Source organism: Pezoporus wallicus, unplaced genomic scaffold (assembly GCF_028554395.1).
Source record: "Pezoporus wallicus isolate ANWC-B61680 ecotype Strahan unplaced genomic scaffold, APGP_CSIRO_Pwel_v1 contig_2492, whole genome shotgun sequence".
Lineage (NCBI taxonomy): Eukaryota > Metazoa > Chordata > Aves > Psittaciformes > Psittacidae > Pezoporus > Pezoporus wallicus.
Window position 1 is genome coordinate 1,232,374 of NW_026637796.1, and position 25,557 is coordinate 1,257,930.

At 37.8% G+C, this 25,557-nt stretch overlaps 1 protein-coding gene across 5 annotated transcripts in view; it reads right to left on the reverse strand.

Moving 5' to 3' along the window:
* Positions 1-12,514: 12,514 nt before the first annotated feature.
* The window catches only part of SLC30A9 (solute carrier family 30 member 9), a 36,023-nt gene continuing 22,980 nt past the window's right edge, over positions 12,515-25,557 (reverse strand). For 3 of the 5 annotated variants that reach the window (XM_057407524.1, XM_057407523.1, XM_057407525.1), the window contains 8 exons: positions 25,251-25,386; positions 24,812-24,851; positions 24,307-24,378; positions 23,725-23,832; positions 22,293-22,458; positions 16,758-16,887; positions 14,342-14,455; positions 12,515-13,519 (listed from right to left, as the gene is read on the reverse strand). In XM_057407524.1, the coding sequence (XP_057263507.1) occupies positions 13,475-13,519; positions 14,342-14,455; positions 16,758-16,887; positions 22,293-22,458; positions 23,725-23,832; positions 24,307-24,378; positions 24,812-24,851; positions 25,251-25,386 (811 nt within the window). In that variant the 3' untranslated portion in view covers positions 12,515-13,474. Of the gene's footprint in view, positions 13,520-14,341; positions 14,456-16,756; positions 16,888-21,291; positions 21,422-22,292; positions 22,459-22,486; positions 22,678-23,724; positions 23,833-24,306; positions 24,379-24,811; positions 24,852-25,250; positions 25,387-25,557 lie in introns of those variants that run through there. The other 2 variants (XR_008971969.1, XM_057407527.1) reach the window with 2 other exon arrangements.

Here is a 25,557-nt window from a genome sequence, read left to right on the forward strand (position 1 = left end):
AAATAACACGGTGGATGGATGATGGCAGAGCGGTGGATGTGGTCTACCTTGACTTCAGCAAAGCATTTGACACAGTCTCCCACAGCATCCTCACAGCTAAATTGAGGAAGTGTGGTCTGGATGATCAGGTAGTGAGGTGGACTGCGAACTGGCTGAAGGAGAGAAGCCAGAGAGTTGTAGTCTATGGGGCAGAGTCTAGTTGGAGGCCTGTAACTAGTGGAGTGCCTCAAGGGTCAGTACTGGGACCGGTATTATTTAATATTCATCAACGATTTAGATGAGGGAATTGAGTGTACTATCAGCAAGTTTGCTGATGACGCTAAGCTGGGAGGAGTGGCTGACACGCCAGAAGGCTGTGCTGCCATCCAGCGAGACCTGGACAGGCTGGAGAGTTGGGCAGGGAATAACTTGATGAAATATAACAAGGGAAAGTGTAGAGTCCTGCATCTGGGCAGGAACAACCCCAGGTTCCAGTATAAGTTGGGGAACGACCTGTTAGAGAGCAGTGTAGGGGAGAGGGACCTGGGGGTCCTAGTGGACGACAGGATGACCATGAGCCAACACTGTGCCCTTGTGGCTAAGAAGGCCGATGGCATCCTGGGGTGTATTAGAAGGGCGGTGGTTAGTAGGTCGAGAGAGGTCCTCCTTCCCCTCTACTCTGCCCTGGTGAGACCGCATCTGGAATATTGTGTCCAGTTCTGGGCCCCTCAGTTCAAGAAGGACAGGGAGCTGCTGGAGAGAGTCCAGTGCAGGGCAACGAAGATGATTAAGGGAGTGGAACATCTCCCTTATGAGGAAAGACTGAGGGAGCTGGGTCTCTATAGTTTGGAGGAGACTGAGGGGTGACCTTTTAAGTGTCTATAAATATATAAAGGGGGAGTGTCACGAGGACGGAGCCAGGCTCTACTCAGTGGCAAACAATGATAGGACAAGGGGTAATGGGTACAAACTGGAACACAAGAGGTTCCACTTAAACTTGAGAAGAAACTTCTTCTCAGTGAGGGTGACGGAACACTGGAACAGGCTGCCCAGGGAGGTTGTGGAGTCTCCTTCCCTGGACACATTCCTGTGTAACACTATCTAGGTGTTCCTGCTCCGGCAGGGGGATTGGACTAGATGATCTTTCGAGGTCCCTTCCAATCTCTAGCATACTGTGATACTGTGATACTGTGAAAAGTGGCAGGTATGAGCATGGCCAAAAACATGAGTACTGAATTGCAAAGTTTAGCTTTGGTTTGTAAACGTGCACACAGATAATATCTAAAAAAAAAAAGGAAAAGAGAATCCATATTTCCTTACCTGACACTCATGGTTATTTGCACCATGGGTGACTACAAATGGTCCCCAGGTGCTTCAGCAGGAAGAACGCATGAATATACCTCCAGGTGACAGTCATATTAATCTTAGTTACTCACACAGCAAACCAATACCACTGATGTGATTTTAGTGGAGACTAGTTAAATCAAAGGCTTTGCCTTGTTTATTTCCTAGCAAGTTCATACATGAACAGCTCTCCGGGAATAAATCCTTCCTACTGCAGCATGGAGTCCCTTTGAATATCTGGCAGCTCTCTGTATTTGGCCTTGCCCTGTGAATATAAAACCCCTCCTCCAAAGGCTCTTTGACATCTGACATATAAAAGCAGCTTCTAGCACAGATGTATGGCATTGAGTAAAAATGAAAAAGCACACCAGCAGATTAATTACCTGTATCAAAAGTTCTGACATAGAATCATAGACCAGTTAGGGTTGGAAGGGACCTTAAGATCAAGTTCCAACCCCCCCCTCCATGGGCAGGGACACCTCACACTAAACCATCTCACCCAAGGCCTCGGCCAACCTGACCTTGAACACTGCCAGGGATGGAGCATTCACAACTTCCCTGGGCAACCCATTCCAGTGCCTCACCACCCTAACAGGAAAGAATTTCCTCCTTATATCCAATCTAAACTTCCCCTGTTTAAGTTTTAACCCATTACCCCTTGTCCTGTTACTACAGTCCCTAATGAAGAGTCCCTCCCCAGCATCCCTATAGGCCCCCTTCAGATACTGGAAGGCTGCTATGAGGTCTCCATGTAGCCTTCTCTTCTCCAGGCTGAACAGCCCCAACTTCCTCATCCTATCTTCATACAAGAGGTGCTCCAGTCCCCTGATCATCCTCGTGGCCCTCCTCTGGACTTGTTCCAACAGTTCCATGTCCTTTTTATGTTGAGGACACCAGAACTGCACACAATACTCCAAGTGAGGTCTCACAAGAGCAGAGTAGCGGGGCAGGATCACCTCCTTCGACCTCCTGGTCACGCTCCTTTTGAGGCAGCCCAGGATACAGTTGGCTCTCTGGGCTGCAAGCACACACTGCCTGCTCATGTTCATTTTCTCATCAACCAACAACCCCAAGTCCTTCTCCACAGGGCTGCTCTGAATCTCTTCTCTGCCCAACCTGTAGCTGTGCCTGGGATTGCTCCGACCCAGGTGGAGGACCGTGCACTTGTCATGGTTACACTTCATGAGGCTGGCATCAGCCCACCTCACAAGTGTGTCAAGGTCCCTCTGGATGGCATTCCTTCCCTCCAGCGTATCAACTGAACCACACAGCTTGGTGTCATCGGCAAACTTGCTGAGGGTGCACTCAATCCCACTGTCCATGTCAAGAGATAAAGATGCTGAACAAGACCGGTCCCAACACCGATCCCTGAGGGACACCACTCATTACTGGTCTCCAGTTGGACATTGAGCCATTGACAACAACTCTTTGCGTGCGGCCATCCAGACAGTTCTTCATCCACTGAGGATGTCATGTGGGACAGTGTCGAACACTTTGCACAGTCCAGGTATATGACATCAACTGCTCTACCCCTGTCCATCAGTTCTGTAGCCCCCTCATAGAAGGCCACCAAATTGGTCAGGCAGGATTTCCCCTTAGTGAAGCCATGCTGGCTGTCACCAAGCACCTTGTTGATTTTCATGTGCCTTAGCATGCCTTCCAGGAGAATCTGCTCCAAGATTTTGCCAGGCACAGAGGTGAGACTGACTGGTCTGTAATTCCCCAGGTCATCCATTTTCCCCTTCTTGAAAATGGGGGTTATATTTCCCTTTTTCCAGTCATCGCGAACTTCACCTGACTGCCATGATTTCTCAAATATGATGGACAGTGGCTTTGCAACTTCATTCGCCAGCTCCTTCAGGATCCGCGGATGGATCTCATCAGGACCCATGGACTTGTGCACATTCAGATTTTTAAGATGGCCTCGAACCAGATCCTCTCCTACAGTGGGCCCAAGGTCTTCATTCTTACAGTCCCTGTGTCTGCCTTTCAAGACTTGGGTGGTTTGGTCAGAGCCTTTGCCAGTGAAGATTGAGGCAAAGAAGTCATTCAGAACCTCAGCCTTCTCCAAATCCTGTGTAGCCAGTTCTCCTGAGAGCTTCCTGAGGGGGGCTATGTTCTCCCTAGTCTGTTTTTTTTATTCACTACATACCTATAGAATCCCTTCCTGTTATCCTTAACATCCCTAGCCAAGTTTAATTCTAACTGGGCCTTAGCTTTCCTAACCTGGTCCCTAGCTTCCCAGACAACATCCCTGTATTCTTCCCAGGCCGCCTGTCCTTGCTTCCACCTTTTATAAGCCTCTTTTTTCCTTTGAATTTTCCTCAGGAGCTCCATATCCACCCAAGGAGGTCTCCTGGCCCTCCTGCTGCACTTCCTTCTAGTTGGGATGCAACACTCCTGAGCTTGCAGCAGGTGATCCTTGAATATTAACCAAGAGTCTTGGGGCCCCCTGCCCTCTAGGGCTGTATCCCATGGAACCTTACTGAGCAGGTTCCTGAAGAGGCCAAAGTCCGCTCTTTTGAAGTCCAGGGCAGTGAGCTTGCTGCACGCTCTTCTCAGTGTCCTGAGGATCTCAAATTCGACCATCTCATGATCACTGCATCCAAGGCTGCCCTGGAGAGTCACATTTCCAACAAGCCCTTCCCTGTTGGTGAGCACGAGGTCAAGCATGGCACCTCTCCTTGTCGGCTCCTCCATTACTTGCAGAAGGAAGATGTCTTCTACACAATCGAGGAACCTCCTGGTATTCCTTGTGCTGGGCCGTACCGTCCTTCCAACAGATGTCAGGGTGGTTGAAGTCACCCATGAGAACAAGGGCCTGCGAGCCTGTCTTGCCAGTTCCTCAATCTAAGTCTAATGCTAGGGCTGAAAGAAGACCATGTAAGAGGGAGATATACTATTTTCATTGTTCTCTGCTCACTTTAATTCTGCTGGGAATACACCATTTTCATCCCTTCTCCAGGTAGAGCAGGGGTAAAAAATGGACTGTCAGGAGAAACTGAGAGTTGCCAAAAGTATTCTCCCACTGAGGAATTAATCCGCGTTCAGCCCTTCTTGCTTAGAAAGGATCCTTACCAGCCTTTGGAAAGCGTTAGCACTGACATACCTTTAATTTAGCACAACAGAAGGTCAAAATTATGCATCCCTAGCAAGCAAAGGCAGAGAATACCAGGGAGGAGGGGGAGCGGAGTGGGTGTAATTATATATTTCTATTCAAGTCAATTGAAAATTGTTTATGTACTTCAAAGACTGAGGATATCAAAGCAATAAACTTTGTCATAAAACTTGGAGCTGCTCCGTGTTGTAAAGAGCAAATACCCCTTCCATTTCTGTTAACTTCTTTAGCTTGCACTGTAACACAGGATGATGTAGCTCAGGCATCCCCTTGTAAGGTGCCTTGCTTAATATACTTGTGAAATCAGCTGTTTCATTGCTCCATTTTCCCTACCTTCTTCCTCTACTGTCAGGCAGTCTGAGTGGCTAAAGACATGAGAGCAGCCACACAGGGCACAATCATGGGTCTGTCAAATCTCTCCATGCTGTCCCTGATGGCAGCCAAATGAAAACAGGGCAAAACACAGACCACCACAAGCTTGGTCTTTTCAAAGCCACAGACAGCCTCACTTAAATATCTTCCTTCCATCAAGGTTTCCAAATTGTCCAAATTCACTACAACCTTCATCCACAGTATTTTTCTATTTTTGCCAGTGTATCTGTTCTCTTTCATGAGAAACACAATCAGTGAGCTACAAATCTACAACCAAAGATACCTTCATACCATTGTAATACGCAAAGACACAAGTTCACAAATGAATGTATTTGTATGGACATCAAATGCAAGATGGATTTTCTTTATGACTGCAGTTTGCTCTGGAAAACACACATTTCAACCCCAAACTTAATGTTCTGTGTATCCAGAGAGGCCTGGTTTATCAATGGTAAACTGCTATTCAATATTTCGGGGGGCAAGGTGGTCGGGGAAAGACGTAAATTTTTAACGAAATCTCTAACACACTGAACATCAGTTTACACCGAGTAACATTTAAGCCACCTCGTTTGTAGGAATGAGGGCCTAGCAGAGATCCTACAAAGCGCCAATTCAGCACCAGAACTGGCGCTGACAGACCAGGAGGAAGTCTAAATCAGGGGGAAAAAAAGAGAGTATCATTACAGAACTTGGGTAAAACAATACAGCTAATTTACAAGAGGCTGAGTTGGCACAGCTTCTGTGACAGTGGAAATTATGTCCCTTTACTAAGGTTTTCAAGAAGTTTAATTCAAAGGGTAAAGGAAGGTTTAATTTCCATGATTTTCAATGAAGTCTCCTATAACATTAGGAATGAGACAAAATTAAGTCTGGAACAGAACTGTCAAGATCACCTCCACCCACCTGATTGCAAGGTCCCACTTCAACCATTTAAAACAATTATATTTAAGAATCACCCTTCAACAAATGCCATAAACAGCAAGTAAAGGAAGGATTTTAAGACTCCAGGCTACATTATGCAAAAAACAGAGCTCTCGCCCTCTTTGAAAGTGACTGAGACCATCTGCCTGGTTATTCAGACAGTCCCAAAGTCAGTCCAATAGCTGGACTTGACCTCAAACAGGCAAGGCCCCAAGGTCTGTCACCTCCCTGCTCAGGCAGATTTTGTGTCATTTGGTTTATTTTAAATAACTAACTAGCTGTTGGCAATGATACCACCACCCAGAACAATGTTGCTGAACACAGAAGACGAGTTTGTGACTTGCAGCCTTTTGCAATCTGAGCACCACACATTACTGTTCAGTGTCCCTACAAGAAAATCCCGAGAAAGGGAGACTTCTAACTGCGAAATGAAACGTTTAGCCATCAAGACATATGCCGCATATCCAAAATCTTTCCTGAAATATGTAGCTTGACCACCTTATTTCTGATAATCTGTTTCTACACAGCCACAAAAAAAAAAAAAAAAAAAAAAAAAAAAAAAATCAATTTTTTCAAGTTTCTCCACTTTATTGCCCAGGCTTCTTGCATTTTTGCCTCTTCTTTCCAACCACATACAGACTTACTTTTTTAGTCCAATTAGTTCTTTTTGTAACTAGATAATTCACCAGTTTTCATCAGCATTAATGATAAAAAGGACTTTAATAAGCCAGGCAGTATGTGAAATCCTTTCTAAGCTGACTAATTTCAAGTGAATGATACCTAGCTTTTCCTTAAGAGGCTTGGACAGCATCACTGGGATTGTCAACTACAGCTACTACGTGAGCCTAATACATAAACCCAGTCTCTTCAAGAAACTCTCCACACCCTAGACTATGCACAGACATGCAATGCACCTGTCTTACTACCTTTCTTCACATCACCCTTAACCCTGGATCAGGACCAGCAGTCCAAACTGGTGACAGCACCAGTAGGGCCTCTGAGCTAGACAAAAAGAGCTTACACTGTACCGGGGAACGAATTGTACTCTGTGGGGTGAGGTGAGGTGACCAAGACAAGGCACAGCTGCCAGTGAAGTTCAGAGTATTAATACATACAGCTTGGCTGTATATACCTAGTGTACACTATTTAACAGTAATGATCAAAATTCCAAAGGCAAATTGAGTAACTGCTACAAATAGATGGATATAACCTTTGTTTTGCATCTATAAAATACCGTTATATGTATTGTGAATTCAGAAACAGCAGATCATCTGCCTAAAGCCAGCGTTATTGCTTACCTTTACTATATATATATAAAATTGCTTAAATTAACAGAACACAACCTTCAACAGCTGTGTAGCATTTTACTGAGTAATTACAACTTCCAGACATTTTACAGGATGTACTGAATTCAAGCATAATTACAAAATAAAGAACATATGCAGGGAAATATTTAAATGTCTACACCTCGCAAATCAAAATGACTTTCATACTAATACGAAGTAACCAAGACACAGAATGAAGAAGCCAAGACACCAAAATGCATGGGGGACTGTGGGGTGGGTGAGTGGCATTTGATTAAAAGGCTGTGTAGAAAAACATGTTTCAACTTTGAGATTGCCCTTTGAAAATTCTACCACCAGTGACAAGCCTCACTGTGACTTTCAGATTTTATACGATTACGGCAATTGCCAAAACACTTTCCAAATGCTTTCGGCATTTTTCAAACTCTTCTTCTCACGTAGTTCTTCAGCACCTTTAAGAGAAACCTACAAAAACCTCCTTTATATTACAACATTTACACAACATAGCATTTTTTTTCTTCTGTCTTCAGATTCGAAGCAGCTGATCGATCAGAACCTGGAGAATTTTAAATACACTCCAAATTTAGATTACAAAAATCAAATGTATCCTAGATTGTGGAGCTATATTCCATCATTTTAACAGATACTTTCTCCCTGTAAACAGCAATATGAATGCTGGCAACACAAAAATTTGACCAAGCTTTCTGTTGGTGTTGTACCTAAGAAAACAAAAAAAAAACCCCAAACAAAAAACCAAGACCTTTTATTCTAATTGGTGGCTTTGACTTACACAGAAAAAGGAAATTGTCTTCAAAAGCCTCATGTAATACAGGCGAGAACAACAATTTTCTGCCTACCTACTATAATCTGTTATTGTATCTGTCTGTGGTATTTAAAGTGTGTAAAATGTAATTCACATTACATTCTGAATGTTATCTTTAACTCCCTTTCAGAATGTGATGCTTTAACTAGAAATCTTGCTTATCCACATATATTTAAGCAACTTGAAAAATATGGACTAACATATTCACCAATGTAAAAATTCCACAGACTTTAAAACACTGCACTTTTCTTTTTTTTTTTTTTACCATGTGACACAGTATGGTGCTCCAAGTGTTTTGGGGCTGAAAAAAAAAAAAAAAAAATCAATTAATTTTCTCTTGAATTCACTCTTCCTCCTGTTTCCATAACTGAAATTACTCACACTCCACTCACCACATACACACCCCACCAAAGCTTCAGACTCAGATTACACTATCACCTTGAGCAATACGTAGGTTTTAAGAGGGCAAATGGTCTTATACCTGCAAGACCAAATACTGTATGAGAAAACAGTTAAACAGAGACACTGATTTTCATTACAGGGAAGAAAGAGAAAAAAAAAAAGTTTTGCTGGGATTGGGAGGGAGGAATCACCCAACTGAGTATCGCTAAAAGAGAGTGTTGTACTACACAGTTTTATGCATACTAATCAAATATAATTTCTTACTTTTTTTTTACTGTTCTTCAATCATCATTTCTCATTGATGGCCACATTTTTTTATATTGTATTCATCTCTTTCTGTTCCCACGTGCTCAACACCATAGTTTTGTTCCGTCCTTGTATGTATTCTTTTTACCATACACTTTGTGATAGTTTCTTTTCTTTTGCCTCAGCAAAGCCTGATTGACTGCAGTTCCTATAGTCCGTACAACCACTTATAGCTTCTGGCATATTTTATTTTCCTCAAAGGACTTGCATTTCAAAATCTGACTATTGTGCTTTAAAGCCTGGTTTCCTATTTCTTTTTATATGTAATATATAGTCTACTTTGATCTTAACTATTTGTGCCTCACTAAGCAGAAACAGAAAAATTACTTATTTAAGCTATGTAACCCCTCTACAAAACGTAAAATCTTTATGGTACACCTTGACTTCTCATTTACATTAAGGAGGTAAACTGCAAGAGACATCAGTTGTACTCTCTATTCAGAGTTAACAATCAGAATAGAAGCAGCACAATGCTTAAACTGGAATTAAAAAAAAAATTGTCATTTTATACTCATTTCTGCAATGTAAGCCGCTGGCATGCACAGAAGTTCAGGTTTTGTACAGGAGTTAGACAATTATTCTACTGCACCAAGCCAAAATGCCTTAAGAACGTAAGAACACAAACTGAAATACTCTCCTTTTAGATGTTAAACAATATGCTTCCGTGAATTCTTTTGTAGGAAACACGTCTACATCAACTTTAGAAAAAGGATTACTTAATTAAGAACTTTCAAAAACAGCCATGCCTAAAAACTCTTTGCAGGAAGCCTGTATTTGATGCACTCATTGGCAGATGTACTTCCATAATGCGTAATTTTTCCTTTGTTACAGAAAAAAAATAAATCAGCTGAAATGATAATGAGAACACAGAATTTCAGTGTATTACCTAGACAAAACATACCCAAAACTCTTCTCCATACTCCCCCGTATCAGAGGGGCCAGTGAAAAATCTCTCAACAAAAACTGAGTCTCCAGATACAGCTGAAAAAACTGCACCCGCCAGAATCAGAAAGCTTTGGTAGTTTTGGCTTACATGGTTTGTAGCTTTCAAAACAGAACAGCAATCATTATTGTCAACTGTACTTGTTCATTGATAAAGTACAGAGACCAAAGTAGCATCTAGCCTTAAAAACGCGAGATGCTCATAACGGCTTCTACCTCCATGGGTTGGCAAATAAAAAAATAATAAAACCTGTGTTGGAATTCAATGAAGGAGAAAAGCAGAGGCTATAAACTCTTCAGCTTGAGCATGAGTCACAGAGTATAAAGAATGCAACTTGACCTTAAAAAATATGTTCTCCTGTTTCCCCAGTCCCTTCTACTTCTCAACCAGAACACACAGCAAAAAGTCTTTGTAATACACCAAAATATTTACTACTACAGTATGCTTAATAAATGCTTTAGAAAGTGGAGAAGTAGAGGGGTGCCACTCAAAAACTTACTTCCACAGTGTATAAAGGAGACAATTTAGACTTGAAATTGATTCTTGGGGAAGAAAATCACTTCACAATTTTATCGTTTATAGAAAAACAAATTCTATAGGAAAATGCATATTGTTAGTGTCTGGCCAACTCTGACTTAAAATGCATTAAGATCGCTCAGTATATTGGAACATTAAGACAATTTTTTCAAACACTGCAAGTTTTACAGACTTAAGAAACATTCTACAATACGTAAGCAACCTTTCACAAAGCAGAGGGCAGCTGTACTTTGAACATAATCTGAAAAAACAGAACATGCAAGGAGAGTCTACAAGACAGATTATTTTAAAAGGCCACAACTTAATTGAAAAAAACCTAGAATGTAACTTTGTTAGCTAATTCCTCACTTTCTTAAAACAAAAAAGGAATATCACGTAATTGCATTTGTGACAAAGAAAAAAAATCTCTCCACACTCCTCCACACTTTGCAAGTTTTCTTTAATTCTGAGGGTTCTATCACGGAAGTGTAGTAGCTAAACAGTTTTCCCAAAAACACTAAAACAAAAGTAAACTAAGTACTGGACCCATATCACTTCAAGTGTTAGACCATAAAGAGAGATAAATATATAAAAAAAAAAAAAAGAAAAAAAAAGAAGAAAAAAAGGCAGTAAAAACGTCAAAACTGTTAAAAACAATCTATGCATTAAAAATTTAACAGCTTAGAATTCCTTTTCCTTTCCAAACTGACAGGTTCAATGAATCAATATTTTCACCCAACTGCATGACATGTAAACTCAAGAGGTACTGCCAAAACCAGACTGCCTAGATTTTTGTGGTACATCACCATCCAGGTCATTTTTAAAATATGGAACTGGGTCCTCAAACTATGCAACTGTTATGTACCCAAAAACATTCAAGCTCTGGCTTCTTAAATTTAACATATCGTTATGCTATAATCAGGAACATAACTGGGAGACAAGGATTTGAATGTTATCTTGGAATACAAACAAGTGGTATGTGGATGGGTGTACTTCTGACTCAAATAAGGAAATTAAGATCAGAATTCATATAAATTACATCTCTGATGAACAAGAAAACATTTTTATGGGCTTCTGGAGCAGGTGCTGTGTAAGAATATAAACTCATGCCCTCTCTTAAACGAGATACGGGAACGCTTCAGTAGTGGGGTAACATTTACTAAACTTTCAGTGAAATTTCTGTTAGTGCACACTAACACTGCTCATTCATCAGTAACTCCAGCATACAAACCACCTGGATCACATTGGCTGTCTCCACTAACGCCCCAGTAAGAGCATTTTCCCAGTTTTTAATAAACCCATTATTCCAGAAATCTTAAACTGTTTATTCAAATTCAAAATCCATATAAATATTCTAGGAACAAGGAAAGAGATTATGCGTTATCAGATTCCAGTGGTCTTCATGAATAAGACTAACATCAGCAGAATGCATAATGAGATGAAGTTTACGTGGAAAGGTGAGGAGAAAGGTAGACGATTTATAATGTGCTAAGGATGTCTTATTTTCTTGGCATAGCACACTTCCAAATTTTCTTTAAACTGCATTTCCAATCATCAGTCTGAAATATACTAAGTAGTTTTACAATAGGAGAAAACCAGATAAAGTGAGGTGTCCCTGCCCATGGCAGGGGGTTTGGAACTAGATGATCTTAAGGTCCTTTCCAACCCTAACTATTCTATGATTCTTCTGGATTACCCATAATAATATAGCTAATAAGCTATACAGAAGCCACTGGTGAATAGGGATTATGGATGAGGGTACTAAAGAGACCCACAATTACTGTATGTGAAGTCCCATCTGTAACTAAACTCCGGAATGTTTTGCAGTTGTCGAAAGGTACGCTATTTTAAATTCTCACAGTTCATTGGTGAGACTTAGTATGAAAAAAAAAACAAACCTAAAAAACATTTTCAAAAGCTTTTAGCCAAATCTAGATGTACTGGTCTTCACAATTATTATCTGCTGCAATATTTATAATTTAATCTTAACTGATTTTTGAGACTTGTGTTTCATACCAACATTTCTCCTTTCAGCAAGTCAGTCATTACTTAGCAAATGAGTCACTAGGAGGTTCTTATTAACACCTCTTACCCATGAGCAATTTTCATTTTACTGAAATATGTTAAAGTGCATAAAGGATTTTCTTCAGAGTTATTTATATGCAGTAACTTCACTTATATTTCAATTTGCATGATAAGTACTCATGCCCTTATTAATAAAGACTGGGTCTCAAATCAAAGCATCTGGTACAACTTGGGTGCCTACTGCAGAAAACCTTGAGGCTCATATATACAATGCTAAAATTGCACATTTCAAAGTTATAAACTCTAAGCATTTATCTCAGGATTGTTGAGAACTACTGATAGATTTACTTTACTTTCCAAAAAAAGCAAGGCCAATTCTTAACAAAAAAAAAAAAAAAAAAAAAAAAAAAAAAAACCCCACAATCAATTTAGAATTCAGATTAAGTCTAGAGGTAAATAAATTAAAAATACAATGTATTCATTTGTTTAATTATAAATAATTCTAATACATTTTTTACTACTGTAACTTCCAATTACATCTCTCACACATTCTATCAAAGACCGTATCTGGCAATGCTGCCTATAAGGAAAGCAAAAAATGCCAGGTAACATTTAATAAGCACTACCATGTATATATCTCCCAGATCACATCTGAAGATACTTACAAATAAGAGAACAAGTGTCAAAGCAGGGGGAGAAAATAACAAAATTTAAACAGAGCAAGTTCACCAAAATCTCTAATTTCTTCACAGTAACTTAACATACTCTGGATAACCACATACAGCTGACTCCACTGAGAAGAAAAATCTTATTTTTGTGAAGTGCAGTTAGTACTCACAAGAGTGGGAAAAAGCAGGTTTACAGGTCATGGTACTTGAGAAAAAGCCAGTGCCTGTTTGAAAGAATTGATCTCATAGAAAAGAAAAACTGTGAAACAATCACACAGTTGAAATATTACAATTAGTTTAAGGTTGGCAGGTTCCACTGGAACAAACTCTTCCTAGCTAATCTTAATATCTCCCAAGAACCTTTAGTGGTATCTTGAAAGAAACTAAAGAAGTGCAAACTGACTGCAAAGGGACGCAAATGGAAAAACTAAGTGTGTTGTGTATCTTCAGGCAGCTATATTTGCCTAACTAAACCTCAAGTTGTTAAGTTCTGAGTTGCAGTAAATATACTCTGACAGACTCTCCCGTGGAATTTAAGTCAAATAGCTTTTTTTAAATTGATTTTGCCATGGAAATTTTTGTCTGCGGGTCTAGTGCTCTTCCAGAAACAGAAGCAGTTCTAACAGTCCAGGAAGCCTACAGCAAAAGTAAGCGAGGTATGGCGCTGAGGTCACTGCAGTTTCGGAAGCTTTTCAGCCCTTTACACGACTTCTTTCCAAAATGGTAGCAACATGAAGATTTCTTCTGCCATGCCTATAGTATCTCCAAATCCACATGACGAACATCAGGATTTCGTTGCTGAAATAAAATTATTTTTAGAAAAAGAAGTAAATAGAGAATATTAAAACACATTTTTGCACATGGATACAAATAATGTACTCTTGGTATGACACTGGCAACTGGTTAACGAATTCCCTTTTCTGGCAACATGGGGACTATCTTAAAATGAAGAACAGCTTCAACAAATACTACAAAGCAACTGCCCATACTATAAAGCAACTTTTTGAAGGTTAAGACAGCTTTTCATGTGACAAATACCATTCAACATCACAGATAAATTAGTTCTCACACTTTATAAAGTATGAAGTGGCTCTCCTGATTTTAAAAAAGGCGGTTAGATTTTATATAACGCCATCCAAATAAAGATATATATAGTCTCACTTTAAGAAAGTTTTAAACTGCTTCAAAAGGAGCAAAAACTGTTCAATAAAGCCCTCATTACACACTGATACACTTGACAGAATGCTAAGTAACAGATAAAAAATTAAAAATAAAACTGAAATTTGCTTCTTTACAACCAAAGCAAAATTTAACAGCCTGTAAATAACCTGGTATTCTGCAAGTACAGTAACAAAGAAACAACCAGGTCTTATATCACAAAAATACTATTCTACAGTGGTACAAAACTGAACAAAATATGTAACAAATGGATCAACGGCAAAGTAAGGGTTTACTGCTGGTCCAAACTTAGTTAATGATACTATAGCGAGAGAATCTACATTAGGATTATCAACCTCTTCCCTCATATATTTACAAACAAAATCCCCAAAGTCAATGCAATGATATTGTCTAAAATACAGTCACAGAACAATCACTCCCTAATAAGCAGCTAAGTTTCACCTTCAGGTCCTTCTCAAGTCTGTCTACTTCAGCTCCCAGTGTGTCAATGATATTTTCACCATGCTTAAGCATGAAGGCTTCCAATTCTTCAAGGTTTTTCACTTGTTGGATTTCCTAGGAAGAAATCCGATTTAAAAGGTTGAGATGAGGGAAAAAAAGGAATAACACTACAGAGCGTTCTGACATATTTTGGGAGGAGGAGGATGACACACACAAAGAGAACCCCAAACACTTCAGCTTTTCCCATTTCCTTTTAAAGCATCATCTGTTCTTATGTCTCAAAGACACAGAAGAGTAGTATCTATTCAATGAAAATAGCTGGCTTACTATTACACCTGTACTTGATATAGAACCTTCTATGTTTAACAGATTCCCTCCTTTATTTTCCAAATAAGTTTGAGAATTTTATTATTTTTCTAGGAGTTTGAGGTATCCCTTATTCACAGCAAGGCAGAGCAGGGTACCCCTGTGCATTCTTTCCTCGTTTTCATACATTCTTGCTATTTTATTACACTACTTACTCTGGCTATCACATTACCAACTCATCTGAAAATCCATGCAAATACCTACGAAATTCCTCCTCAGGAGGCCCATATTGTATGTGACTGAAAGAACAAGGTTAAGGAAGACAGGATGCTATGCTCTTCCCTCCAAAAAACCACAGACATCATAAGCACCAAAGCAGGTATTACAGCACTGTCATGAGCTTTCCTTAGAGGTCTCACATGATGCTGGCCAGAAGCCATTTGACTTGTATCTCAGACACAGTTTAGGCAATACAACTGCAGTATGTTTAGGACAAATAGGTTATTGCTAATGGGCAAAGTAATTATTAAATAACTAATTCTTTTTTTTATGTGTCTGTAACTACAACACAACATCAGTGTCTTTCACCTTCCCTATTACTCTGAAACTGAAGAGGAATAATGTAACTGAGTGAGCTTAAAAGATACCCCATCTCCAATACCCTGTGACTAAAATCACAGCAAGTCTAACAAGAAAAAGAAATGAGAGCAATTTGAATGCTAGCATTTCAATGATTTCACAACTTCAGAAAGAGTAATGTTGGTAGCAATGCCAGTTGAATGAGCTAGTTATTTGAAAAACTACAGATCAAAAGGCAAGCATTATGTCTACCCTTCAGGTAGGGGCAAAATCCTGCTGAAAACAGCTACCTTCAACAATGATTTTATAGCTGACACAAGGTTACTACTTGAAACTACGATGACCTGTGTAAGAAACAGTTGTCAACCTAGAAACAATCAGGAAGAACTTTCCCAACAATACTAGTTGGAAGAACAAGCGACCATTGTATGCAAGCACCAAAGGGAACAGCAGGTAAAGAACAAGAGCTAACAAAGTCTTTGAAAAGTAGTGCACTAACCAGCTGCAACAAAGAATCTGAGGTTTGGCAATATAAAACCAAGCAAACCTGCAGTGCCTCAGCTGTACAAAGCTGACAGCACTCTTCCTCTCAAAATGTATTAAACTGAAATCCAACACACGAACAGATCACTTACTGCACTGTATATATAATATATATACATTCTTATTTTGACATTAAAGAGTAGTACATTTTAAGAACTCAGACACTGACTAATGTTTTAAAAAAACTGTTAATTTAAATGTAAACTCAGATAACTTCTAAGTTGTACCTAATGGACAGACATAAAATGCAGATACCTGCTTTTCATTTTGAAAGGGTAGCAAAGAAAGAAATCTTGTAGGTATGCAAGCATGTTACTGGTGAAAATGGGTAAGCAAGCAAAACATTTTGCTCACTTAAAAATCTTGTAATTTAGATAAATTATTCTTCACTTCATATTTCATCGCTTTGCCATGCAGAATCCATCTGAGAATAGTTTTTCATTTCTATATTGAAGAATTAAGAAAAGCTACTCTGAACAACACTGAAATCGGAGACAGATGCTGAAGACAGGTTACTTATTAAACACTGTCAAAATGCTAAGCGATGTGATGCAAGTAATCCATATTCAAGTCTAGTCTGACTGGCAGGATCTGTAAACCTTAAGACTACATCTTCAGCACCCAAGACAAATGGCTCTGCCAAAACAGATGCTTATTCTCAGGTGACATGCTTCCAGTTTTAACTAAAGATCTTGTAATTCAACAAAAATTTATTGGAATAAATACATTCTTATTGTGGACAAAAATATCTGTCCTCTTCCAACCCAGGCCCTACTCAGCCCACAAATGGCTCTATTTCAGCAGCACATAATACAATTCCACACAGAGATATCTAGCACGCTAACACCAAGTAAAATCACCTGCAATCCGTCAAAAAGAATTAGTGGAATATCTCTCACCTACTTGAAAATCTAGGGTTTAGACATATTTGAAATTAGAAAATAAATATCAAATACTAGAAGTTACAGAAAGATTATTTAAAACATACTTGTAGCAGCTGTTCAATGTCTTGTTTTTCCAAGTAAGAACGAGTAACAACCCGTCCATCAAAGTCTACTTCTGCCTTGAATCTCACTTTGCTCATTCCCAGGTCTGTGGCTTTAACATCATGAATTGCTCTGAAACACATAAATTTTGAAGAAAATGTAGAAGAACATAAAACAAACAGCTAAGTAGTTTGACTTCTGATGTTAACAACATTGTCACAGTACGATTCTGTAATTTTAAAAGGCCACTGCCTGTGACTAACACATCCTCATTTTGCCACCACACATTTATATTAAATACTGACTTATATTTAATTGCTTATACAACTTTCACAGATGTCTGCTATACCAACACATGTATAAATGGCTCGCTGCAATAAAAGACATACTACAAAAATGCATCACAGATTCAGAACTAGACTAATGGTGTTATAAAAATATCCCACAACAGAAAGTGATACCCTTCCTACTCAACTTACTCACTGCTGCACAGCAGTTTTTGTGCATACACGTATTTAACAATCCTCAAGTACCCTCACTTTTGAGGTAAGGGACAATACTGTCAGCTACTGAAAGCACACACTGCAATTATGGAAGTACGTTTTTTTGGACAACTACAATTTGTGAAGGCATGGCCTTTTGGAGAATTTTCTATGCAAAGTTGTATTTGATATAAGGTATGGTTATTGTGATTGGAAATCACTTTTGTTCATACTGAATTACTGATCATGACTAATCACAAGACAACTGTTAGTACAGGCTGAAAATGTATATTTAAAGGTTCCTAATAGATAACTAGAACATGGATGTTGCAGCATGTTTATATTTTGGTCCTTTGAAAACTTCTGTTTCCTTACAGCACAGTTTTGTTCCAGTTTGTTAGATAAACTCTATGAGGTATGAATATAGGTAATAAACAAAGCATGCTCCAATTTTCAGTAAGACATGAAGCAAACTCAGGACCCAGATTATTATGATGAACTTTAACACTGGAATAAAAATAAAATAAAAATCATAAAATACCATCTCTTTTTTTTTCTAATTAGATTAACACAAACTTAAGTTTATCTTTAAAGCCAAGTAGAATTTAAAATTGCCACTGCAGAATAAGTTTCCTTTTTCCATCAAGGCCAGAAAAAAGTGGACACTAAACCATGGAATATAAATCACAAAGAAGTTTCTATTTTTTTTTAATTCTTCCTTCAGCCATTTCCATGGCAAAATAAGTATGTGGGGTCAACTATAAAATATCCCAAAGACTTTGGGTTTATTACCAGAAAAATGCAATCATTGCAATTTTAAAAATTTTAACAAAAAATTTAGAATCAGCAATAAAGCTCATTTAATGGAAAGTACTAAGCTTCCCCTCCCCACCCCACCCCCATTCATTTCACTAAGTTGCGCAATTCCACAGCATCCTTTTAAATTTAGTATGCCCTTTGTCTTAAGCAAACTTATTCTTACCAACTCATCTGAATGTTTATAAATCAGAACTAAGTTCACAGGCAGTGCAGGAAGAAAGCGGAATGCACAGATTTTGGAAGTAGCCTGCTAGAATGAATTGCTGACAAAGAACAGGAGGCAGATATTTCAGATGAATAGCCAGAGGAAACATTTATGGAATATTTCTGGCAATACTAAAGCTGGAGGAGGGGTAAGCACATTAGAAAAAAAAATAGAACATGACCTAAATATAGAGACACACACAAAAAAAATACATCTTAGCAAACATTTAAGCAGATTAAAAGAACTGCTACAGCTTACTGATAGCAATAAAGAATTTCCACCTCCAATCAAATTTACACAGCTATTCCTGTGGGAAGTTACCAAATCAAAACAGTATTAACTGGAATAACCTAACTGGAATCAAACTACCTCCTCACACAAGAGGGTATTTAAGATAGCAGATGTGCTTCAATGAGGGCTATATGAAGAGAATGTGAATTCATGTGATTCAAAAAATGTTGAAGATATATCAAGGGCCTATCAGAGCTAAGCAACAAGATATCCAAGAGTCTCATTAAGCAGCAACCTGACAGAATTCAGTGGAATGACGCATGTTCTGTAAATGTGAAGAAAAAAGTCTACCTTACTGCATATAATGCATCCAGGAAAGACAAGACAGTGAGTCAGGAGGAGAAAAAAAAAAAAAAAAAAAATCACAAATAATTCAAGAACACAAATGCATGTGCTACAAAGCTTGCTTCTGGAAGCTTCTGGATGGCTACCAGACACCATCAATTCAAACTAGGGAAAAGAGAAAGTTTCAAATGAAAGAAAAATTTGTCAGAGGACACCAAGGTACTGGGTTTGAGCCATCAGTTGTAACTATTTTTTTTTTCACTCCTCCAAACCAGAATGACAGATTTTCCAGCACAACAGTAGCACAATTACCCAACAGCTGTTACAATGAAGTAAAAGTTAAAGATGAAACTAAGAACAGTTTACGCCTAGAGATCCACCATTACATTGCATAAGAACAGAATCAGGACAGTCTGTACCACATCATGTATTTTATTTCACAGTCCTGAAAGCCTCATCTCCTACACTTCAGTTAAGCTGAACACAGGAAAGATTTAGGTAACAAAGGTTTCAATGAGAGTTAAGAATGGAATGTTTGTGTAACAAAAACCAAAATCAAGAAATTTTCCAGCTGAGAACAACTCTAACTAAAAGCCCATTCTGGATGACAAATTAAATAAGGCCTAAAAGTAGAAATTACCAAGCCAAAAGCCTAAAGAAGAAATCCAGCAAAATTATAGAAGCATAAAAGAAAGGAATTGTGTGTGATTAAAAAAAAAAGTTGGTTTGTAAGTATAGCAAAACTAAAGATTAACCTGGAAACAAGCCTGCTACTAGATGGAAATGGTAGTTATTACTGCATAGACAGAAACATGCAATAATCATTGTTTCCTTGACCAAAAAGGAAAAACAAAGTATTAGTACAGCAAAGCATTTCCCTATTAGTGGCCCAGAAGCATACTGCATATTTGAAAGGAAAAAAATGCTAATAATTCAGCAGGCTCCGTAACTATTATTCAAGAGTAAAAAAAACCAAGAATAACTGTGAAGGCAAATAACTTTTCATCCTGCAATAATGATAGTTTTTTTAACAAAGTGTAGATTAAAAACACTGTGCCAAAATTTAAGAACCATAAATGAGGCAACCCATGTAATTAAAGACAACTTCATCTCATAACCCAAGGGAAAACAGTGAAAAGGGTGGGGGAAAAACTATACATTATGAGCATTAATTCCAGTCACTAAGGTTTTAGCGAATGCAGATATTTTCAAACAACTACATAAACCAACAGCAGCTAATATTGCCTATTAAATACTTTGTAATTAGCAGTGGAACATGACAGTATTCCAACAGTGGCTTGCCTGAACAAGTTAAGTGGTGGTGTTGCTGATGGGGACAGGAGAGGGCGGAAATCAGAGCCTCTGTATCCTTTGGTCAATTTGGAACTAAGTATCTTCTGATGAATACGGAATGATTCCCTAATATATTCCCTTCATGTTGGAAAACACACCTAAAAGTGAAGAATGCAAACTCTCCATGAATGAACAAGGAAGACCTGTTTTGGGAAGCAGCAACTGCAAAAAAGGATTGCAGTAAGATCTCATAAACAGTGAGACAGCTGAAAACCCTGAAACATTGAAATAAAAAGAGCAAATAGTCACAGCTTTAGAAGCAGGCCAGTACTCGGGAACTTTTACACTTGGTATTGGTAGGAAAAAAATCTAAGAGTAGGACAGACCAGTACACACCTCCATTTAAGTAAAGTTTGAATGTTCAAGAAAATGCTGAAACTCTTATAAGCCCAAAGCTGTGTTGAATGAAAAACTACAAGTAGCGGTTTGAAGACATACTTAATGGTAAAAGACTCCTTAGTTTCACAAGAAAAAGCTGAAAACAAACCAAAACAAGCTATCTAACCAAGACTGGAATAAGGAAAGAAAAAAAAAGGAAAATTTTTCCCCATATTATTCCTCATTACAAGCAAGGGTAATACACTTTAACATCTCAGAGATATCAAGACCAGGTGTCTTCTTAGTAGGTGTAAGTTAACCAAGCTCAAAATATTAGGTTTGTTACAAGAAGATTGTGGTCAAAGACAAAGCGTGTGCTAAAAGAAATCAAAGCAGATAATCTAATGGAACTAAGAAAGAGATCAGTCAAGACAAAGTGCATAGAGAACGTCCTGCAAACAGCATTGTAAGGAGTACCTACACATTTCAGCTTCTAACCTCCAGAAAAACACAGTTTCTTACCAAGTCTTTATTTCTTTTACTCTGTGTTCCTTTTAAAAATTAAGTTACTTCTTGTTTAAAAAAAGTCTACAGCAAGAAGGAGATAAACTACGATTGCTCTCTTGAGAAGTTATAGCCATCAACAAAATGAAATATAATATAAACTGGTGCTTGGATAGAAGCAATTTCACGATTCCAGCTGGAGACAAGCAAAAGCCACCTGTGCACTTTGGGGAAAAAAAGAACTACAGAAGTCGCGTACAAAAAAACATGTTAACTCACCTACTCTAACACAGCACTGTTGACACATGCTCCACCATTCAGACTAATCCAGGGCCACCACAGAGTTTAGTTACTGACATGTGAAAATTCTAACACAATTCTATTCCAAAATAAGAATCTTGTTTAGCTTCTGGAACGAAAGACATGTCATTCAGACCTGTTGCTTGCAACTGAGATGATGCAGCACTTAAGTTTCTTTCAAGTATTCTTGTGTTAACTAATGGGCTTGGATTTTTGTCTCCAGAGCTCAGTAATGACTATGAATAAAAATAAAAAACCTAAAATATTCCATCTGATTTACACAGAAATATATTCCTGAATAATGATCAAGAAGAAAACAAAAAGGGTTTTGCTTCTAAATCAAGGTTAAGAGGATTAAAGCTAAAATAGCTCCCTAGAAAGCATTTAAACAAGATTTCAGAATTACAGTGAGCTGTAAGTTTATTGTACTACAAACTTTGGATTTCCAAAGAAGAAAAATTAACATTGAGTTAATTCTGTAAGTATCTAACATAAAGCATCTATTACAGTGTAATACTACTGCAGTACTCCACTGCCAAGTGTTATGGAATTCCAGATACTGAATATTAACATTAACAGAATTTAAAGATTTAAGTTCTCATAAACTATAAAAGCAACAGTACAGTATAACTTATCTGCTTGCATTTCAGCATTTGAAAACAGTTTAAAGTTTGTGATGGCTTTCTCATTAAGTCACTGTCAGCTCCTGTACTTATGTAACTTAGGACATTTTTTGCAATTTTATTTCAGCTGTGGAATATCTGAGGGGCATGAGTATTTACTTAGTGAAATTTTTAGAAAGAAATTTCACAGAAATAGAAGCTAGTAATAATTAAGATTCTAAAATCTCAGTACAGAAGAATCCACCCTAAAATAATCAATCTCACCAGATTCATTTAAAGTGCTTGAACTACTTTTTCCAATGTAATTTTCTTGCTTTTTGTTGTTCTTAGTATTGATGCAGCTGTAAAGACTCTTACCTTACTACAGCATCACTTTCCAGTAACTCAGTGAGTCGCTGCAGTCGTTCAGGTTGAATGGATCGTCCTAGCAGGGCTTCAGTGTTAGTGTAGATCAGAAATGCTGACACACTTCCTAACAAGGTTCCAACACCTAGAGACCCCACACTGTCATAATATGGGTTTCCTAAACAATATAATGTCAAATTAATTTCACAGAGCATTTCTAAAACATAGCAGATAATTCAAATATCACATGAAAGAGAGTACATAGTTTGAGGGGGTTTTTTTGATTGGTTGGTTTTGTTTTTTGGTGGGATTTGTTTTAGATTTTGTAGTGTGCTTTTGTTCCCTTGTTTGTTTTTAGTGCACTGGCAATTCCTTCCTACTAAGGAACAAAGTGAAGCTGGAAAAAAAAAAAAAAGTTATTTTAAGATAAAGTCTCGAGTCCCTCCTGTCCCTTAGCCACTCCTGTCTCCTTAAGGACTAATAAACAGAGTAAACTATTGTAAGCTACTTAGGCTTCTGTGTATAGATTTACCTTATATTAATATAAAATTATATACACCTAAACTCAGGTAGTAGCATAAAAGTTTGTGTTCTTTTACCAGGAACTCAAAAACTTGCACGTATTAACCATTGCTGGAATACTGTACTTTTATAAGTTTTCATATTCATACTTATAGAAACAGTAATGTATAATGGGTTTTTTTAATCAAAGAAACTAGAAATGGAATTAAAAAAACTGGCTTCTATATAAAAAAGTGAAACTTGCAATTAATTCATTAGCAGCCACAAAGAAAATTACATATTTATTTTTTAAAAATATTGAAAAGCCAATACTTAAAACAGGACAAATAAACAAATTCCCTCTTCATAAATCTTAACTGTGCAGGCAAAGACATACTTTGAATCAATTGCCACACAGATCATCCCACCTGCATGACTTAGGTTTGCTACATTGTTTAGGAGTAGCTATTGTAATCTGAAGATAACACCAATACCACTACATAACAAACCAGAGGAAGGAACTGCTTCCTTAAGTCCTCCCCACAAACCCATGCACATCACTGAATAAGGAAAATCAAGATACGTAATCCCACCACATCACAGTGATATACATAACTGATTACAATAAACATACCTTTAGTAAAAAATAACTTCATTTGTATGCAAAGTAGCTCAGAAGGAAGTTAGACCCACCTACATGTACTCTTTCAAGCTTAACCCTTTTGACATATTAAAAAAAAAAAGCTGAAATATTTTCCAACTCAGACTACTAGAAATCTGACCAGAGAAGAGTCTAAACCTCCAGAACCTTTCACAGTACAAGCATCAAAAAGAGAGTAGAGATGCATTTAAGTTAACCAATATAAACTAAATGCTCTGCGTTCATACCATGCACAGGGGTAAATTCACATCCTGACTGCCTCAGCCTGAGGCACAATTTTACCTGTTAAAGAAGTCAGACCCATACACGTAGCAGCTATGGCCACACTTAGAACTGCTGCAGCATCCTCCAGTAACACCACATTTGTACTAGGATCATGACTCTGTACAACTGCGTATACAACAACAAAAAAAAAAAAAACAAAACACACATTGCTTTGAAATGCTTACCTTTACTACATTATGCATAGTACTTAAACTATGCTAACATCAGCAACTTAAAAGAAAAATTTCCTTAAGTATATAGGTGTAAACTGAATTTTTGCATAGGCATACACCCCTGAAAGCATTCATAAATGCACAGAAAAAGCCCTGTGCCAATTACTGAAGCTTCTCCATAATGTCTGAAAAACTTAAAGGGGTATTTATCCTGAAAAACGCAAGTAGTTTAGTAAAAGTATTTAAGTAGTGTTAACCAACAGGTTTTCACCCAATTTGTAAAATGTATTTGTTACTAGAATAGAAAAGAGATCAATAAAGCAAGGGAAAAGGAATACAGTGAAAATTGTTTCTATCATTATGCAAATTGTGGTAAATAGATTCTGTTTTAAATAACGGCATACCTTACTGCTATAATGACACATACCATATTGATAAAATGACAGACCCTTGGCTCGAGCACTCCTGCGAATTTCATTTATAGCAACAAGAAGGGTAGCTGAAACAACACCAAAGTAGTTGCTTAAAATGGTTAGAGGCAAAGACTTGCTTGCATTTTGAAGAGTGAACTTTTCTTTATAAATAGCAAGAGATCAAAAAATCTCTGATTAGTGATACACTGAATCACTAAAAAAACCTGAATTACCTTCTTCTCTACATGCATGTCTCCCATAGAAATTGGAACTGTTACATTCACTGATAGTTTAATACCTCAAAGACATTCCATGTACACTTTTCAAATTATGTTATTCAGCTTCTTATTATGTAGAGAGATAATAAAAGTTTTACCACATTTTTTTGTTTGCTTATAACACAAATATTTGCAGCAGAGCTCAAAACTTTACTATGAAAGCAAAGACCAATTATTACTGCAATTACATTGTATTCTTAGAGATTATGAATAATTAAATAGAAACAATTCTTGAAATTACCTCCTTCAGATACCAATGACCCTGCTAAAATGCAGTATGCCTGTATGAAAAAAAAAAGTGTTATTATATGTGTATTTATACAGATCCCTTCACCACTAACTATCCAAACACAGCATTTCAGAACCTCATTACCCACTGTGCTATGTAGCTCTCCCTAAACCCAAGGTAGCCAATATTTGAATCATGCAATATATTGCAAAATAGGAAAGGAGGACCTCTTGGGATGTGTGAAGGGAAAACACAAAGTTTAAAGAATAGCTCATTTTGCTATAAGATCAGCTAGTTTAACATGATTTTTTTCTTAAAACACATTTTCATTCAGGATGGTTTGAGCTAATTGTGTTGGGATTCAAACACTCAGGAAGTGAATTTCAGACCGTGCCTTTACTTTCTATTAAGTCACCAACATTAGATGCAATATCAAACAACATTAGCTTACCCAGAGAAGAGATTCTATAGGGTGAGGGTTGAGTAAACCTATGATCCCATGATACCAAGACAGTCCCGCACCCATCATGAAAATGCCCACTCCGCTAATCAGGGAGGCAATATAGCGCATGTTTGTGAAACCATACCTACATGAAAAAAAAGAAAGTGATTTAGGAAAATAAGATTCTATATATCTGCAAGCACATCTACATGTTTTTTCCATTCAGTTTTACATGTCTTAAATCATCATCATATGACTAGGCATCCATTTAAGATAAAGCTGTTAAATTCAACCTAATCCAAGGAAAAAGATGACA